This window comes from Nanorana parkeri, unplaced genomic scaffold (assembly GCF_000935625.1).
Source record: "Nanorana parkeri isolate BGI_ZX_2015 unplaced genomic scaffold, ASM93562v1 scaffold373, whole genome shotgun sequence".
Lineage (NCBI taxonomy): Eukaryota > Metazoa > Chordata > Amphibia > Anura > Dicroglossidae > Nanorana > Nanorana parkeri.
Genome location: NW_017306641.1, coordinates 383,265 through 404,002, shown reverse-complemented (window position 1 = coordinate 404,002; position 20,738 = coordinate 383,265). Strand labels below are relative to the sequence as shown.

General features: G+C 43.0%; 1 protein-coding gene across 1 annotated transcript in view; it reads left to right on the top strand.

Moving 5' to 3' along the window:
• The window catches only part of WDR44 (WD repeat domain 44), an 87,755-nt gene extending 75,248 nt beyond the window's left edge, over window positions 1-12,507 (top strand). Inside the window, exons 15-20 of the mRNA XM_018558998.1 lie at window positions 3,010-3,201; window positions 5,579-5,680; window positions 5,783-5,898; window positions 7,173-7,300; window positions 9,402-9,545; window positions 11,992-12,507. Of these exons, the coding sequence (XP_018414500.1) occupies window positions 3,010-3,201; window positions 5,579-5,680; window positions 5,783-5,898; window positions 7,173-7,300; window positions 9,402-9,545; window positions 11,992-12,086 (777 nt within the window). The 3' untranslated portion in view covers window positions 12,087-12,507. The remainder of the gene's footprint in view (window positions 1-3,009; window positions 3,202-5,578; window positions 5,681-5,782; window positions 5,899-7,172; window positions 7,301-9,401; window positions 9,546-11,991) is intronic.
• Window positions 12,508-20,738: the final 8,231 nt, after the last annotated feature.

The window sequence follows — 20,738 nt, the reverse complement described above, 5'->3', positions numbered from 1 at the left end:
AGGGAACACATACTGTAGCTCGCGATATACTAAACTGTGCGTCATGGGAGGACGCTAGTATATGTCCCCCCGTGACCCTTAACTGCCTCCGGGCCGGCTGTAGTTAAAAAAACGGCCGGCCGGGAGCTCTCTAGATCTGAGCGGGACGTCTTTAGACGTCCGCTCAGACACGCCCCCCTCGCGCGCACCCAGCGGGTAATGGCAGATATTTAAAAACAGTTTTTTTTAAGTTACACATAAAAAAGAAACTTTTTTTTTTTTAAAGTCCCTACCCATACATACACAAATGCAAACATGCGTCGGGGGCACATACGTGCAAAAAAGACTTGCGCCCATTACGCCGCACATGTTACATATCGCCGCGATTGTCGGAGTGAGAGCAATAATTCTAGGGCCATCAATCACTGATAACACTAAACTGATGAGCGGTAAAAGCTTTTAAAGTGTCACCTATGGCCAATTTTGGGTATGGTAGTTTTCTGCGATGTCGCGGGTGCGCGCAATTTTAAAGCTTGACATGTTTGGTGTCTATTTACCCGACGTGACCCCGACTTATATTTTACAAAAAAAAATGGGTAATAATAAAGGTTTCCTAACATAATGAAAAATTTCAAAATTTTCAGTAATGTTTCCTAATTATAGTAAAAAATAAAACCCCAGTGGTGATTTAAATACCACCAAAAGAAAGCTCTATCTGTCCCCAAAAAATGGTATAAAATTCATTTAAGTACAGCGTTGCATGACGGAATAAACGTCAGTCAAAGTACCGCAGCGCTGAATACTGAAAAATGGCCTGGCCAGGAAGGGGGTTTAAACACCTGGTCTGGAAGTGGTTAAGAGAACTATGGGGAAAAACACTTACCCCATAGTTCTCTTTTAAGCACAAGTTTACGTGAAACGAAATGTTGGTCTGAAATATTTGCTGTATGCGGATGGATGGATTAAAGGTTGAGAGCGGCCACATACATCCGGTGAGCTGAGTTATGTGGACCGACCTGGAGGAGCACTAATTGTTTGCCTTTTGTTGCTGGCGCATCTCCCTACATAAGGGTTTGACTACATATAGCACAGTTCTCCAGGTTGGCCTTTAAAGTATATATCAGTAGTCTGTGAACATATTTATATCAAAAGATGGAGTCCTATCACCCTATATTGTGCAGGGGTGTGGAAATTTAAAAAAAAACTACTTGTCCAAGGGCTAAAGTGGGGGCCAAATCTACTTGTCCTTCACGACAATCTACTTGTCCCAATACAAAAAATAGTTTTAATCAAAACTAAGGATGCACCAATACCGGTTTTTCGGTATCGAGTACGAGTACCGATTTTTTTTGCTTTCGGATCTCGCCGACACTGAATACTAATACCGGTGCTTCCGCTGACATAGAGCAGGCTCCCCTGGTAATCAGGAAACCGGGCAGCAGGTAATGACATCCCGCCCAGGTTCCTGATTGCCACGGAAGCCGGCTCCATGTTGTTTGGCCTGCTTGATTGCGATTGGCCGGGAAACCTGCTTCCCGGTCAATCAGGAAGCCGGGTGGCGAGTAATGACCTGATTGACCGGGAAACTGGCTCGATGCTGATTGGCCAGGAAGCCGGCTTTCCAGCCAATCAGCAAGGAGCCGGCTTCCCGGGCCATTCAGAAAACCAGGAGGCGGGTCATTACTTGCCGCACGGCTTCCTGATTGCACGGGAAGCTGGCTCCATGTTCCCCTACGGCACTGCCAGTCAGAGGAAATTTTCATCTGGCCGTAAGTTCCAATATCGGGGAAGGTATCGGAGCATTTGGGTGAGTACGAGTACTTGCCCAAATACTCGGTATCAGCACCGATACTAGTATCGGTGCACCCCTAATCAAAACATATTTGTGCTAAATAGTGCTTTTCACTGCTCAGCGCAGTCATCTGACCACGTTGACCAGTGAGTGCTTGCAATTTGCGAGCGAAATTCAAAATGCATAGGGGAGGACTGCGCTGGACAGCAGTACGGGGGACAGATAGTACACCCATACTGGTGGAGGGGAGGGATTGTTCGCCGAAAGGTAAGTATAGCCAGGGGGGTGGCGGTTTGGGAGAGACAGGGCCAGATTTCATCGGGTAATTTTTATTTTTCCATATTACTTGGGAAAATGAACTTACCCTTTTAATGCACATTATGTGTGTGTAAAAGAATTCTGGCTACCACCATGGAATGGCGGCTGCAATCTCAAAGCACATGCAGAATGTCCTATGCATGCGTTTATTTGCATGCAGATGGCGGGGGCAGCAGGGTTTAATTTTTATTTTTTTTTACTTTTTCATTTTTTGAATCTTTATATATTTTATCTTTTTTTTTACTTTATTTATTGACTTTTTCCCCTTTTAATGTTCTTCCTATTACATAGGAGATTAAAATCCCTTATGTGATAGTTTGGAGGTGACAGGTTCTCTTTATGGAACCTGCCCTCCAACACAGAACAGCTGTTCTGTGTAGTTCCTGACAGCCGAGACAGGTGGCGCTGTGATTACAGCGCCACGGTCTCAAAGAACACACAGAGAGCCCGTGGGCTCTATGGCTGAGCCATTGTGCCTTAGTTTTCGGTGTCCCCCGGAGAGCGGGCGACCCCCGAAAACTATGGCGGGGGGTGCGTGCAGAAACGATCGCCGCTGCTCAAATTAATACAAGTGGTCTGATCGGACCACTTGTATTAAACGAGCGGCGGCGGCTCCACAATGTACATTCAGCTCTGCTTGTCCGGAGCCGGGCTGAATGTACTTTAAAACTACTCGCCCGGCGCCCGAAACTGCATGTCCCGGGCGTCGGGCGATAGGAATTCCACACCCCTGTTGTGCATAGTTTTGTTGACCAGGCTATTGTGGTTCAGCCACTGTTCCCTCCATGCGATGAGTGATTAATTTAGAGAGCTATTAAATACCCATTGTGTTCCTCCTGCTGAGACGTGACACCAGAAACTTTGACTTGTAATGACTGCAGTGACCATATAGAAGTAAATTGTATTTTTTTTTTCTGTAGGATGACCGATACTTCTTGAGCGGCTCCTTGGATGGGAAACTCCGACTCTGGAACATTCCTGACAAAAAGGTTGCCTTGTGGAATGAAATTGATGGGCAGACGAAGCTCATTACTGCTGCAAACTTCTGTCAGAACGGCAAACATGCTGTGATCGGCACATATGATGGCCGCTGCATCTTCTATGATACAGAGGTAATGCTTTGTCTCAACGACTTTCAATATAATGAGGGTCCTCTGCTGATGTCCATTTCTGTCTCTGCTTGTGCTACTATACTTTTAGGGTTTATGACTTTACTGATTGTAAAGCGGGAACATTTTGGTCTCAAGGGGAAGTGTGTTTGCAAGTAAGCATTTCCACAATTGGCTAAAATGTCTGGGTAAATATCCTTTTACGTGCAGGGGGTATGAGTTAGGCCTTGTTCACACCAAATGCAGAGCAGATCCGGTCAGGTTTCTGCACACGCACGCTAGTCATTTAGATGCGTTTTTGGCTACAAAAATATATATATTTTTTAGTTTAACATGGGCTTTCAGTGTGTTCCAGGCATTTGCATGTGTTTTTGATGCGTTTGCAGATACAGAGCAGGTAAAATAGGGCCTGCTGCAGTTTTTTTTACCTGCTCTGGATCTGCACCCTGCGATGTGAACTGGAGCTAAAAATACCATTGGAATACATTGGACGCAGTTTTGATCCGGTCTGCACCTGCTCTGCTCTGCACCTGCTCCGCGCTTGGTGTGAACTAGCCCTTAGGGCTCGTGTACACGGGATTCAGACTTTGAAGCAAGTGTAATGCATTATGCTGTTATGCCACTCATGGACGGTTGAAAAAAAAAACAGATGTGGTAGTACTCTTGTATTTACTCTCCTCTGCACTCCTTGCAGCATCTCCAACACCCATTTTCCTCTTTCTGATCACAACAATATCAGTTTGCCCTGACCTGGTCACTTCTCTGTACAACAGCTCACTCTCTCTTCCTCCCTGAACACACTTGCTCCCTACAGACATTGTGAGGCCCCGACCTCTACAGCCCTGGAAAACAGACGACACCAGAAGTCTGAGAAAACATAACCACGCTAATTAGCAAGTGTGGTGTAAAACTAGGTCCCTTCAAGAGTTTGTCCTGTATAAATCTGCCTTCCTAAAATATAATTTCTCCCTCCAATGCTGCCCATTTCATCACTCTCCTTAGCACCCTCTCATCCAGTCCTAGTCAACTTTTTTCTGCTTTTAACTCTCTATTTCGTTCCTTACTGCCTCCAACTATGTCATTCACTGCCTAGGCCAATCAATTCAAAGTCAAGATGGCTGCAATTCATGATAAGATCTCCACTGTGCAGTTATCGCCCCAATTAACATGCCATGTCTACCATCACATTTGATATGTTACTCTTTTGACCCCGCCATTACAGAGGAGATGGCTACAAATTTTATCTGACACTTGCCTTACTACCTTCTCCCTAGACCCCGTTCCCTCACAACTACTCCAGTTTCCCTCTTGCTTTATCTTACACTCTCTTACACACCTCTTTAATTTTTCTCTCTCTACTGGCATCTTGCCCTCTCCTGTAAAACATGCACTGATCACTCCCCCCATACTTAAACACCTCACTGGATTCCACCAGCCTGAGTAATTGAAGACCTCCTTCTGTCCATTATGAGTGCTGTTGCCCGACTCCCCCAACCTTACCCAACCTTTCATTGTCTGCCAATCCCTCCACTGGCTACTGATCACCCAACCAAACAAAATTCAAAATCCTAACAACCTCATACAGAGCCATCCCCAACTCTGCCCACAGCTGCATCACCAACCTCATTTTCAAATCACCCAAACTGTCTATTTTGCTCCTCCCCAGACCATCTACTCTCTAGCTCCCTCGTCACCATCCATCAGGAATTCTTCAGAGCCTCTCCTGTCCACCGTCGTTCTACCCCAACCTGTAAGGCTATCCGTCCACCTTTAGGCGATCCCCTAAAAACTCCTCTTTTGGTCGGGAAGCTGGCCAATCAGGAAGCCGGGCAGCGAGTCATTACCCACCCCCGGCTTCCTGATTGGCCAGAAAATCGGCTCCATGCTTCATCACCTGGTGACGAGGGAGCATGGGGACTGCTTCCCGGCTAATCGGGAAGCCCGGGGGAGCAAGTTATTACACGCCTCCCGGCTAGTCAGGAAGCCAGGTGGTGAATCATTGCATGCTTCCCAGCTAATCGGGAAGCCAAGGGGCAAGTCATTACACACTGCTTGGCTTCCTTAATGGGACTATCGGTATTTTTGGTATCGGCAAGTACCGGGGAAAAAAATATCCGTACTCGATACCGAAAAACCGCTATCAGTGCATCCCTAGTTGCCGCTATATAAATTCTGTATATTAACAGTAATGTCAACTTTTTTCAATGCACTGCATATATGTGAACTACCACCATTAAAACAATGGCAAAATTCTGCACATGTGTTAACATGCACTAAAAAGCACACTTTAAACTGCATAGGGGTTAATAGGCCCTTATAGTTCTGTATATTTGTTACTTTTGTTTATTTCGCATATTGTGTTTTTTCCTTTTTTTTTCAGCATTTAAAATACCACACGCAAATCCATGTGCGTTCCACTAGAGGGCGAAATAGGGTCGGAAGAAAAATCACTGGAATAGAGCCATTGCCTGGAGAAAATAAGGTGACCTTTCCTCTGTTCACTGTTTTATCATTCACCAACTCCTGCCTAGAACACAGACTTTCTTCTCATTTCTGACTTGATGGTTTCTTTTGGCTATTCCAGATCTTGGTAACCTCTAATGATTCAAGAATTAGGCTGTATGATCTAAGAGATCTGTCTTTATCCATGAAGTACAAGGGCTGTGTGAACAGCAGCAGTCAAATAAAGGCAAGCTTCAGGTAAGTTATCTTGCTTAAATTGAGAAATCTGTGTAGAAATTGCATTCATGAACTGATTGAACTTGGGGATGATGGAGCATTTTCAGCAGAAATATAGGACGTCCTATAGAAGTTTAATAAAAGGAGATATATAGGTGTTGCCCATAGCATCCAGTTGTTATGCCTGCTTTGAATCTTCTTCCTTCTTCCTCTTTTTTCTTCTTTTTCTTCTTTCTTCTTCTTTTTCTTCTTGCAACTAGTGCTTCCTGCCTCCCATTGTCCCTGGAACATCAGCTTTCTGACAAGGAAAGTTTCCATCAGTACTACATAGTGTACAGTGCATTGTATATGGTGACAGGAGAATGAGGGAACCTCATTAGTGTGCTGCCATACTTTGATGTTCATTCATCTAGCCTGGGTTGTGTTCATGATGAAGCTGTACTGCTGCAGTAGAGCCTCAACTCCTGCATTGTGCCTGCACAGCAGCTAGAAGACCTCAATAAGCAACATGACACATAGTTTTGCAAGTGTGCATGCATGCATGCACTATTAATATTTTTCACTCTGAAAATGTTTGGGGGGAAAAAAGGATTTATTTATGCGACAGTCACAAGCAGGACCCTTCTAACCCTCTTAAATACAGGTGTGTTTTAACAGTATTGTCTCCCTTTATTCTTTAAAGTCCCGTACACAAACTGTTTGCATTATATCCATTTTGTCTAATACTAATTACATATTGACTATCCAGTCTTCATTTTTGGAGTTTTGGTTAGTAGCCTTTGCTTTCTGTTCACTCAATTCGTTCCTTTTTCTGTGCCTGGCCACTTTTTTTGTTTTTCTTTGGTTGACGCAATACATTAGGCATTGCATGTGTGTACAGCAAATAGATTGTCAATGCATTTCACAGTAACTTCAAAAGAGAACAATTGCTTAGCCTTTTACACTGAGCATTGCACTAAAAAAACCTGAAGCAATAATGAAAGTATAATCCAGTATAGAATATGTAATGTAGTACATTTCATATCAGATATGAATGAGTTACTTTATGAAAGTAATAGAATTTTTGCAAAGAAAGAAAATACAGGTGCTCTGTGCATGTAGTGTCCCCTAGAGCAGGACTGTTCATTCATGGAGGATGTTCTTGAAAAACAGTGTTGTAGATGCACATACACCATAATGCAGTTTACCCCACCAATCAGGGGCACATACTTCACAAGGGCAATGCTGTTTGTCTTATAATGATCTGTTCCTTACAATGTTCAGTCCAGTTTGGATCCCTTTTTTCTATTTTACAGCCATGATTATACGTATATTGTTAGTGGTTCTGAGGATAAATATGTTTATACCTGGAGTACGTACCATGATCTAAGCAAGTTCACCTCTGTAAGAAGAGACCGCAATGACTTCTGGGAGGGTATAAAAGGTACGTTATCATATCCTCTTGTGTATAATGTAAAATGCTGCAGGTTTATGGTAGCACGTGTCAAAATATAACTTGTGCTGGAGACGCGTTTGTTGTATTTGTAGCCAAGGTTCTATGCAATTTTTTTGCCATAAAATAATGTTGCTACTTTCTACATCAAGCGCAAATTTTTGTTTTGTCATTTTAAGAGCAGTGATATTTCTTTCTTTATTGAAGTACACCCAAAGTCTTTAAAGTAATAATAAACTCTCAAACTTGGTTCAATAATTAATCCAGGTCAAACCAATATGATCACTGTAAGTGCTTGGGCAAATATTTTAAGAAATATTTTGCTGGGCAATGTATGCTTGCCCAGCACATACAGTGCAACAACAGCTGGCTCCAACTCTCTCAGCTCTGCTTCCCTAAACCTGTCGAGTACAAGCTCACAAGGTAAAGCCCAGTCTCTAGCAGCTTTCCATCTACTAGCTTGGGGAAGTGAGGAGCAGGGGAGTTGCCTGCCTTGCCCTGCTGTGTGTAGGTTGAGACACAGAACTTTGAATAGCACATACACAAAGGGTGGCTCCATAGGAACCTTGCAAGAGAAAGAGCCAACCCTGCTGGACCGGACAGTGCAGGGATAGCCTGGAAGTGACCTTTGGGCACTGGGTTCCCTGTGGGGTGCTTTCCAGACTGGTCTAGTAATAGGTGGCTGCAGAGCACTTTCTAGATCTTTAGCCAATGGCCTTGCCTCAGCACTTGCTCTGTTTCTGAAGACTTGATTAGGTCACTGGGAACCAATATTCCCAGTTTGCCACCAGTTTTGCCACGGAAGAAGTTAACACTGGAGGACTTGGGTGCTGATGTCATCCACTGGGTGGAATGTCCCGTTCCTATGTTCTGCACTCTTCCCTGCCACACATTGTCGAGAAAGCATCTCCCAGCTACTGTTCCTACTTGCACAGAAATACATGGAATTTCCATCTTCAATCTGTTCCTGCTGCCTACCTACAAGCTGGAGCTTCATTCCTTACCCCCTTTGTTTCCAGGTACAAGAACCTCTAGCTGAGGCAGTGGATTCTCTGATGGCTCAGTTGGATCAGTACACCCTGATCAATGCATTTGCTGGAACTTCTTAGCTGCTCCTCAGGATTGAGATGAAGGGCAAGTCCAGGCATCCTCATTGCTCTGGCCTGACTTGGGAGGATGTTGTATGCCAACCTAGTACCATTCCTGGCAGATATCTGTGGGCACTGCCAGATTGTAGGGATCCTTTTCCCAAATTGTGATTTGTCATCCAGCTTCTTGGTCACTGGCTTTAACGGCATGGCTGTTGATGCCTAATTTCTGAGAGACCGGGCACTTCCAAGTCTGTGATTCATACAATGCCAAAGCTAAGCAGTCTACTTCCTGCAAGGTCCATCTTCTGACTTCGAAAGCATACGTCACTTGGTGTGAGTTTTGTGGCTTCCGCCACAGTAGTTTCTTCATGGTATGAATCGTCTTTCCTGCAGCTGGGTTGAAGCTAGTGTTTGGCTCTCGGCACTATGCAGGGTCCGGTTTTTCTGTCGTTCCTCAGTGACTCAATGGGACCTGAATCTGCTTCTCTCTGTGCTTCTGGAACCCCTCCCATCATTGGCTGGCCTACAGATTATTATTTGTTTGGCGTTGTCCAACCCCCCTATAGGCAGCAGTATAACCTGAAGTTTTAAGACTTCTTGGGTCCCTCAATGGACTCCAAGAAAAAGATTTTACAGGAAGTACAAAAATCAGTTTTTTTCTTTTTCCCTTCCTTTTCTCCTGTATTTTAAATCGTTATCCTTTTCTAATAAAGTGGAGGTGATCCTATGTTGTAACTATGGTATTTAAACATATGGGATTTCCTCCATCCTGTGTTCACTAGGTGTCTAGTTTAGGAGAGTGGAATTTTGGAGAGCAGAATTTCCTACTTTCTTCCTCAAGAACAATGTAAAGTGAAGCAAAACAGTCTTATTTGCTTTAGGCAGATCAATTTATGACCCGATCTGGTAATAATTATAATATAATAATAATTATTGCATTTTGGCTGTCGCCATTATGTTTGCACTGCTTTATGGAATAACTGTCTAAATCTTTTTTCAAGCACATAATGCAGTTGTCACATCAGCGATCTTTGCCCCAAACCCCAGCCTGATGGTACCACCAGATGTATCATCTGAAAAACAAGAAAAACAAGAAACTGACAACAAGGGGGAACAAGGAGAGTCTGTAGATCACATACCTTCTGGTGGGTATTGGCTTTGTTACTAGTTTTACGTCTTGTTTAACAATCAGAAAACCTAATATTCCTCTTGTTTTTAGTGTTCATATTTTATTTCCTAGTTGTCAGTTCTGTTTTTTTTCCATATTTTACCTTTATAATATAAACCTGTCAGTGGAACATTACATCCGTGCTTATGCTTAAAGTCTACTTAAGCTATTTTGAGTCTAACTTTTATGAAATTGTTTGAAGACCTAATTGTCAAATGTTTCAGTCTGCAGTCATTTGTTACATTATATTTTGAGCTAAATTCTGCTCATGCACCACCATGTGGATGAGGCTGAGAGAGAAAGGCGCTGAGAGAGAAAGGCGCTGCAACCCATGAACATAGATACTTAGAGGCTGATTTTATTAAGGAGTTGAGAATAAATTGTATGAATATTCACCTCAGTTATCCAATCGTGTGGAAAGCAAATCACGGTTTACGTATTTAATATGCACATAAGATAATTCACGTGAATCTTCATGAATTAGTGTGAACATTCTCATCTCCTTAAGTAAATGAGCCTTACACAATCAGGACAATTTATTAGGTGTGGATAGTGGCAACTATGATTTCACCAGCAGGGAAGCCAAGTTTACATAAACACCAGTATAAATACTCCACAGTAAGCAGTGTCCCTTTTTCAGTTTAAATACAAATGTTTTATATTTGACTGTAGTGAATAAATATTTGATTCTGTGCATCTGGTATCCCTGTGTTTAAGTGGGAGCCACAGGAGACCATGTACTGAATATCACAATGCAGTCTTTGGCATCGATAACTGTTTATTTGGATATAGTCTCTTTTGGTGAGATTATTGAGATCCCCAAGAGGAAAAAAAATAGTTTCAGATGTCACATTTACCTACTGCACTCCAGCTGTGGAACCTCCTCTGTCTCCCGTGGCCATTTCTGGGTTTTGACAGGTTATTTGACTGAAGCTCATATGACTTGAAACTCAAGCGGAATCGGCTGTCACCACTTGAGCATTGAGGCTGGGTTCACACCTAGGCGTATCGAATATGCGCGTTTTTACCGCGATTCGCGGTAAAAAATTTGCAATAAATGCGCGTTTTTAAAGGGCTACCTGGCTGTATCCCAATGGATATGTGCGGCAAATACGCCCCAAAGAAGCCCCTGTACTTCTTTGGGCGTAGGGCGTTTTGCAGCGCTGCAAAACGCCCAAGTGGGAACCATGCCCATAGGCGATCATTGGTTTTCACATGTTGAGCGTTTTACAGAGCATAGGAACGCGCTGTAAAACGCCCAGGTGTGAACCAGGTCTTAGTCTCTTCCGAATTCTATACTTCCTTGCTCACTTTGCTACCGGTGTGCTTTGATACCAGTGTACTTAGTGCTCAGTGCTACCTGTCTTACCAGCGCTACATCTGTTACAAGTGCTACCCTTCTACCAGTGCTACCTTGTACCAAAAGTGATGCCCATATCACCAGTGCTACCTATACTACACTCTATGGGGGTAACACAGTCATCTGTATAGCTCACTGGCCGGGTTCTCGAGTACTTGAGTGACCTGCGGGTAGCTTGAAGCCAAATCCAAACTTTTGTGAGGAGGACCCTGGCAGAACATCAGCTAGCTATCCCTTAAGCTGGCCATACACCTTACAATTATCTGCAGATTTTCTGTGGTCAGATGGAAAAGGTGCAACAGATTCCTCCATCTACACTTAACTGTGTGGATGGAGTAATCTCCACCTGGGCCAATCTGTTGCACTTTTTCCATCTGACCACAGAAAATCTGCAGATAATTGTAAGGTGTATGGGCACCTTTAGACTCCACTCTTAGGGAAAGCACCCTAGGGTCATGACATCAGATTAAAAGGAGCCCTCATTGTAAAGCAGATGTGATGCCAGCTGAAAATGTATGGAACTAAGGATTGCACCTCTCTGCTGCCTGCACTACAGTTAAGAAGTAGATACTGGTCCAAGGCCCACCCAGATTGTCATAGGGCAATGAAGACCATCCCTGTGCTTATCCTTCCTGTAAGCATTTCTGCACATTTGCAAAGCAATGTAATCTGATTGGCTCAGAATGTTAATCCTCCATTTCACAGTTTGATTGCAATTCTGTCTATGAAGAATATCACAATACACAATATTTTTAGGACAGATTCAGGTGGTTACACTAGGTGCACTTAAGATGAACGGTTTTAAAAAATACATAATTTCAATATTTTCCCTAGAAATGAATTTCTGCATAAAAGTACATTTCAAGTAGAATTCTTTTCTTTGGGGCTCGTTCCAATCTATAAACTGCAGTTTACTGTGTTTTTAAAGAGCAGTTATAAGGGTCCTAGCACACCTTACATGTATGTTACCATGAATGCTACAGCCCGTGCCTAGGTGTGAATTGCCCCTTATATTTTTTCTCTATTGGAAAAATCTAATTTTGGTGATTTGTTGCTTTTCCAGGTGCTTTGAAGTCTGATCACACAGAAGTGCTCTTGTCTGCGGATTTCACAGGGGCCATCAAAGTGTTCATTAACAAGAAAAAGAACGTGTCTTAAGTCCAATTGTGATGGAGGAAAGCTGCATTGGTAGCCACCAGTATGAATAGCAGGAGGTCACACACATAATACTGCAGCAGTTGAAGACCGCCCAACAGCAATCCAGGGTTCAAACAATGATCAATTTCCTTCAGTAAATATGTGACCAGAACGTTTGTGCTGCTGAGCATCTCTCCGATTTCCCAATGACCATATTTCTGCAATTTTTTTAAAACTGCTTATCAAATTAAGGCTTAACCATACACAATACACAGCTAGTGGAAATGGCTGCTTTTATTTTTAGTCCTAGCCATGGGGTGCCACTCTTCAGACAGAATGGGATATTGAAATTGGTAAAAAACAGAATGGAGACATTAGTCTGGCTCCAGCTGCCATTTTTTTAGTGCCTCTGATGAAGCAAAATCCAGCACCTAGCTGCTATAAGTAAAGCTGAACATACACCAATAGATTATATGCAGGTTTTCTATGGTCAGATGGAAAAGGTGCAACAGATTCCTCCATCTACGCTAAACTGTGTGGACGGCGGAATCTCCCATTGGGCCAAGCTTCAGTATCTTGCTAGTCGATCCTGCTGTCTCTCAAAACACCTGAACAATGCCTACATCCAATCAGATTTTTCAGGTATTTTGAGAGCCAGCGGGGCCGACTAGCAAGATACTGAAGCTTGGCCCAGTGGGAGATTCCTCCATCCACACAGTTTAGCGCAGATGGAGGAATGTGTTGCACTTCTTCCATCTGACCCTAGAAAATCTGCAGATAATCTATAGGTGTATGAACAGTTTTACTCCCTTTTCATCTGGTTTTATCATTAACCCCCAGCGGTTTGCTGAACTTTTGTTACTGACCTGAATTGTATGGAGGATAGTTCACTCTGAAGCAAATCATAAAGCGCTTTCATCCCATTTTTTCCTTTTAAAATTACTTTGTTTTTGTTTAAATTGGGTTTGCTTGGACCATCTGCAGTTGTAGCCTAAATAAAAGCTCATTCTTATTTTGTCCCTGAGACATTTAAACAGCTTTTGGGTGCTTCAATCCCCCATTATCTACCCAGAATTAATATTTGTTTTGAGTAGCCTGGACCTGTAAATAAAAACTCTGTTTAGCGCCCCCATTTACATTTTAACCTAGCGCGCATTTTCAGAAAAAGGCAACTTTGAAAGCCCACCATTTATGGGTTGTCCTTGGATGTAAAAGATCCCCTAAAAATATAGGGCTGTGTGGCTATTCCTCAGATTGTCAGCTCTAGGCAGGTCTACGTTAGGAAACAAGTGTGTTTTTGCTCCTATAAAACCAGTCAAAAGCTTTCTTCCTGTGATTTGTGTCAGTCATGATGCTGCTGCTTTGGAATGGGAGCCTACACCACTAACCCCAAATCATTTTAAAGCAGAATGAGCACACGAGATAACATTTTTATATTTAGGGATCAAAGAGGGATTGTTTAGACAGGAGCTCCCTCATTGTCAGTACAGGTTTAAAGTGTAGCTTGTAAAACAGGCAGCAGTGCAATTTTGGAGGCATTTGTTACACTAGGACAGTGCAATGGTTCTGGAATCGGCTTATTGAGCTCTGCAGATCATTGAAGGTCAGCAGTTTTTTTTCCCTTCAGGGTATAACATCTGGGTATGGGCAGTGGGGGGGGGGTTCCCGTCGACTTGTGTAGCTGCATTACAAATCTGTTCCATTGTACAAACTTGGGATAATCCAATAATGTGGTATAAAGAGATCCAGAAAATCCTTGCGTTTAATTTCAATCCTTACGTCCAACATACACGTATGTTGGACATGCCATAGTAACAAGAACTTGAGTTGCACAGTATGAATGAACCTTTTTGTTTGTGAATTATTCTGCCACCACTACAGTACTGTGCAAATGTTTTAGGCAGGTGTAAAAAAAAATGCCGTACAATAAGAATGCTTTCTGAAATAAGTGTTAATAGTTTATTTTTATCAATTAACAAAATGGAAAGTAAAATAACAGAAGAGAGGTCCAAATCAAATCAATATTTGGTGTGGCCAACCTTTGCCTTCAAAACAGCATCAATTCCTCTAGTTCAGTGGTTCTCAACCTGTATAACCTGTGGACCCACATTTGTCCTTGGTCATTAAGTCGTGACCCAAGTTGCACTGCAATGGAACGCACGGCATTGCAGTACTGCACATTCCGGTGCAGGCATTAGAACTGTGGGTGGGAGGTGCATTTGGGGTGCCATTCAAATGAATAGCAATGCACTTCTCACACCAAAACGCGTGGTAGGTGCGAGTGTGAAGTACAGTGCGTTAATCGTACGGGACTGTGATTAGCGCACTGTACTAGTGTGACTGGGTCATCAAAAACACGCAACCACAGACACAATCTCTCACACACATACAACCAAAAAATATATAATTTTTGTTCTTTTTTTAAGATCCACCCAGTCTCCCTACCTTATGAGAACTGGAGTAGATCCTTAGCTTGGGGCCCAGTGTGGGCTGCTGTACTGTAATGGAGCTCCATCCATATGTGCATTCCTTGTACAGCTTCCTTGCACACCCTGTAGAGGTGCTGAGAGCCAGAATGTGACATCATTCCGGTTCAGGCACCTCTACAGGACTTGCGAGGGAGCTGTAAGCTATGCACATATGGATGGAGCCCACCCCACCTCCGGCCCCGGCCAGCATATTTTGAATAGCTGCTTAGCGCAAGAACTGACAGTGCTGTGCTAGGGGGAGGCTGAGGAGCCTCGAACCTAGAAAAGTGGAAGGCGCACGGGGACCCACTGAACACGGGGTCGCGGCCCACTTTTGGGTCACGACCCACCAGTTGAGAACCAAGGCTCTAGGTACACTTGCACACAGTTTTTGAAGGAACTTGGCAGGTAGGTTGCTCCACACATCTTGGAGAACTAACCACAGAGGAACCTCTACCATACGTCACTTTTGCAGACACTCATTACTGTACCACTCTCCAGCCCTTCGGCCAACAAACTGCTTACTGCTAAAGCCAAATATTATATTTCTGAAAGCATTTTTTCCCACATAAAACCTTTGCACAGTACTGTATATGCTTAAATCCCAGCACACTTTGAATGCAACAAAGCTTTACATACACCATTCATTTTCTCACTGGGTCTCCAGCTATGATTTGTTTCTCACATAAGAGGCCATTCATTTTCACTCTCTCCTGCCTCAATCCATAAGGTGATGTTAATATGATGATTTTGCTCATTCTATTCAGTTACCTGTTCCTTTTCAAACTGGAATTGGCATAGCCAACTAGAATCCCCAGCTCATGTATAGATATGTTATCAACAATTTTAAAATCTATGTTTAGATCTACCATAAGGCAGCACAAGTTCACTTTAGGTCGGTATGCCCCTTCTTTGTACCCGTTTGAACATATATACCCCACCCATTTTTTTGGCCACCCTATATTAAGGAACCATATGAGCACCATTCCATTACACTGGCCAAGCTGGATTTACATGTGAGGACTCGGGGAGAAATCTAAAGTGTTATCCTAGGCTTGGACTGGAGAGAGAGTGAACATAGATAATGCAGTCTCGGGTTCATTTGATCTGCTGAGGACCAATAAGAGATCATTGCGACTAAGTCTGCATTTCTGGAACATGACTATATGGTCTGTACAGGCATTACTATACATCTTAAGCTGCCCACACACCTTACAATTTATCTGCAGATTTTCTGTGGTCAGATGGAAAAGGTGCAGCAGATTCCTCCATCTGCACTTAACTGTGTGGATGGAGTAATCTCCACCTGGGCCAATCTGTTGCACTTTTTCCATCTGACCACAGAAAATCTGCAGATAAATTGTAAGGTGTGTGGGCACCTTTACAATAGGTCAGAATGCAAAGATAAGTATACATGTTCACCCCTTATAAACATGCATTCCACACATGAGATGATGGTTTGCCAATGTGGACGTTTTCACAGTTCCAGAGTCTGTGGTTTCCTTCATATACGGATTTCTTCTGTATATTGTCTCACTAAGATGACTACAGTATCTATCTCTATTTCTCATCATCCCACATCTTAATGCCCCCATACTAAGGAAAGCCAAGAAAGAGTTCATTCCTCAATCAAAGGGTCAGTGTATGAGAATACACTGATGTGCTGAATAAGCTAATGTCAGGTCATAATTGCCTGAGACTGAATTGGCAAGACTTTGCCACTGCTGCATCTTGCTGCATTAATAGATAGTAGATCCAGTTAGCACGGGCAGTAGCTGCAATGGTGGCCAGATCTGGGACTTGGCTACACTGATCTCTACAATGGATTCTCCATGATATCCAAGAAGCTGGTGTTTTTGTTCAGTTCCCTGGCATCTACCCGAGACGGAAATATCAGGTTTGTGTAGAATGACCCTTTAAAATTGACGCTTTTAAAATAAATGTAGGTAGCTAACTAGCCAATGCTCCTTACAATGCAGCCGCTGCCTAACTTTTTTGTGTCCCTTCTGTCCGTGGAAGAGTATTCTCTGTGGTATCTAAAGGGGAACTGACTGGCTCCCAAATTCTGCATCTTTTTCCAGCCCTGTGCTTTACAAGCAGAAATTGGCAAATTATGTTTTTCTGAACGTTTGAAGTAATAGGTGAACACTTAGAAGTTTGTATTGCACACATTATTTTCTGTTCGTATTGCCTACTTTTAGAATAAAATTCACATGTTTCTATTGGGTCAATATATTGTATACAAAGAAATCAATCTGCAGACTTGGAATACTAGCTGCCATTGCTATGTCTTTCTTTCTGTTGTGACATTTTTGGTTGATTTGTATCACTTGCTTTGCACACTAGGGCACAATATCTCTGTGTAAATAGTAGAAAGCATCTCATTCCTTTTCATTCACTCATCAGGGGAGAGTAAAGTGTTTCTGCACCCTGCATTTGTACATTTCTCAGTGGGTTATGGCTCCGTTGTCTCAGCAGTCGGGTTCAGGGTATTCCTAAACGACTGTTTCCATGGTGGTACTGTGGACTGACCTCCTTGCCACCTTACAGTTCCATGGGTAACTGTATCAGATGCCTAGTGGATGAGACGAAAAATTTGAATAAGGTCAGTTTTGTCATGTGCACTATGGAACTGTAGTTGCAGTAGAACTGAAGCCAAGCCTTTTTATTTATTTTTTTAGTTTTGGATAGAGTGAGGGAGGCACATAACCCTCATCAGCTTTTTTTTTTTTTTTTGCCATATGTGTACCATAGTGGAGATTTTTTTTCCCCTTCCTGTCCCGTAGCCACAACAGGAAGTAGGAGGAAATCCCTGGTGGTCAGCAGTCACCAGAACTAGTGTCCCCATTGTAAGAGTTTCCATCTATTCCTGTTATGGAAACCACCCAAAATGTGAGATTTTCTTTCCCTTTTACAGGGTTATTCACAAAAGGGTGAAGAGTTTGGAGAAGGCAGGAGAAGTGGACAATCTAGGATAACATAGCTGAACTGGAAAGTGAGCTGAATTGGAGAATTTTTCCATATCAGCCATGCTGTCCTAGATTGTTCACGTCTCCGGCCTTCTCCAAACACTTCACCCTTGTGTGAATAACCCTGATAGTGATGATGATAAATCGAGAGAGTCAATCTCCCGAATGGGGACACAGACCTCACAAAAAATCTGATGGGTGTTCTTTTCCCTCTCCATTCTACCCAAAAACAAACAAAAAAGGTTTTGGCTTCAGTTGCACTTTAATAGACGCCCTTTACCCTATTGTCAAGTGACAACTAGCAGTATGCTTGAGATGTCCACATCTGGGTGGAGGGCCCCTTTAGGTAACTTTATTTTTCTTGTAGGGGATCTTTTTTTGTTTTCTTTCCTGCTCTAGTGTTTGTGTTTCCTCCCCCTGTGTAAAATAAAAATAAAATAAACAAAAAAACTTGTTTACATTTTTTAACTATTGTAGTAAAAGTGGAGGCTTTTTTCTGTTTAGATATTCTGGTTAATGAAATGTATGTAAATATGATCACGTAATACCAATGAAATAACATTCCGGCTTCTTCTGGAAATGTTGTTGATGGTTAACAGTGTAACAAAAGAAAAAAAAACGTATTAAAAGCTTATCACAGAAAATAAGAGTGGACTGTAGCGTTTGTATATGGTGCAATGTATGTGTGTACCCGAGTGACATGTTCAATGTGTATTTTTTGTTGTTTGTAGCTGAAGCAGTACCTGCCCACTCCAGCTGTGGTAAAACTGCAGATCCCATCATGCCTTTGCCTCTAGGGGTCATGCCTGTGGTTGTCAGAATCTTGCAATGCCTCATGGGTCTTAGTTCCACAACAGCTGAAGTTACCTACCCGTGCCTTAATGGTACCAAGCACTTCCTACAGCTGCGGCCAGTATAATGGCATAATGTGGATGAGGGTTCACTGTCAAATGACCTTTTAAAGTGACACTACACTCGGGAGGTAAATCTTAAGGCATTCATGTACCTTAACTATTAACAAAAATGTACCTTATTTGTGTATCACTCGGCTGTAGATCCTCAAATCCTCTCTGAATTTGTGCCAACACTGTCCTTCCTTCTGAAGGGTGGCTACTCTTGTTCCCCATGTGTGTTGTAAAGTGGCCACCGCTCCAAGCTTGCTCCTGCGATGGACTACAATCCGAATTAATACAATCTCAATACAAATGAGTAAACTGGGAGTGAGCTTGGAGAGGTGACTACTTTACAACACACAGGGACCATGTTGAAGAAAAGTAGGCACCCTCCAGAAGGAAGGAAAGTGTCGGCACAAATTCAGAGATGATTTGAGGATCTACAGCCAAGTGATGCACTCGGGACTGGCAGAGCTTAAAGTGTTCAGGAAAGAGCAACTTTGACATAATCCATGTTGCCCTTCTCAGTGCTCTGCAAATTGGATGCTAAGGTGTGCCTTGCAGCTCAGGAGCAAAGCCGCAGCACAAAATATGCTGTCTACAACTGATCCGGGACCCAGGTTACATAATCAAGTACAACTAAAGGCTCCTGTATCTAAACAAGTACCTACAGTTACTATTTGATGTACAAGCCTCATACACTAAAAAACCAGGGAGGGTATAAGTGGCAATACTACTTGTTACATCCCTGCAAATTTTTTTTTGAAATTATGTTTATCCTACTGTAATGCAAGTAAGCACAGACTTCATGAGAATGACAACTCTTCTCTGATTTTAGGAGCAGTGCAGCATCCTTACCACACCATTACAGCTGATTGAGGTGGATTTTCCTGGCAGGATCAATAGGTATTTGAGGGTTTTGCAGGGGGACCAAGAGAAGCGAATAAGTGCAGATGTGCTGCAGCACACTTTTTTTTTTTTTTTTAAAGAAAAAATGGAGGCATGGTTCTGCTTTAAAGGAGAACTATGAGATGAGTGATTTCCACTCACCTCATAGTTCTAGCCGACCTGTGACTATGAGACTGTCACAGGTCGGCTCAGTAGATCGGGAAGTGAGCGAACACATACCGATGTTCGCTCACCTCTCGATCCTGTCACAGCTCTCTGCCGTGACGGGGAGGGCTGGATTCCCCTCTCCCTGCTCCGATCTGCCAGCGCTGACTGGCGGAACGGACGGGTAGGGGGCGGGTACAGCTGGCTCTGCCTCTAGATAGGCAGAGCCAGCTGTCACTCACGCAGCTGGGCGGATCCCGTCATCTACGTCGGGATCCGCTCCGGCTGCGGCTTCTCAGTATACCGCGAGCTGTAGCTCGCGTTATACTGAGCTTAGGGTAACGGGAGGACGCTAGTTTGTGTCCTCCCGTTATCCTAAGGAGAACTATGGGGAAAAACACTGACCCCATAGTTCTCCTTTTAAGCTTTACACTTTGGTGTTCTCCATAAAGAAGAACATGTATACTTTTCCGGCTGCATACATCTTCAAATACCATCGCTTTGCTTCTCCCCTGCCCTGATGTGGCAAATAACTGCAGTAGAAACTAGACATGTGCGATTCGTTCCGAATCGAAATTCGGACGAATTTTTGGAAATTCGGATGTATCCTAACTACAGACATAACGAATGCAAACAAATCCGAATTTCCATTTCCGAAATTCGGTAGCGGTAGTTCGAACGTTCATTTTGTTTCTTATTCGTTTCGTTTCTTATTCGTTTCGTTTCTTATTCGTTTCGTTTGTTGGAGAAAAGTGACATTAGAGGAGAAAAATATTTTTTCCCCCTCACATGTCACTTTGCTGCAAACGAACGAATAAGAACAGAAAACGAAACGAACGTTCGAACTACCGCTACCGAATTTCATCCGAATTGACTTTCACACCCGAATCCCGAAAAATGAAATAACACAAATCTGAATTTAAAACGAAACTAAACTAAACAAATTTTTTGGCAGTGCACATGTCTAGTAGAAACCACAGAGTTTGGTTTTGGGAACAAACTCCTACGTCCTGTACTGACATATGAGCCAGGAAGCAATGGGACTTCTCACTAATGGGAAACAATGAAAACCATTTTCTAGAACACTCTCCAGCTAGTCCGAACAAAAACACTTACATAAAGTGCCACATCAAGACACCAAGAGGGGAATTTATCAAAACTGGAGCAGTTGCTCGTGGCAACCATTCATCTGCCTTTCCTTTTCAATTCTTAACTGAACAAATTGAAGATAGAAGCTGATTGGTTACCATGAGCAAACTGCTCCAGAGTCTGTCTGCTCAATCTTTGAAA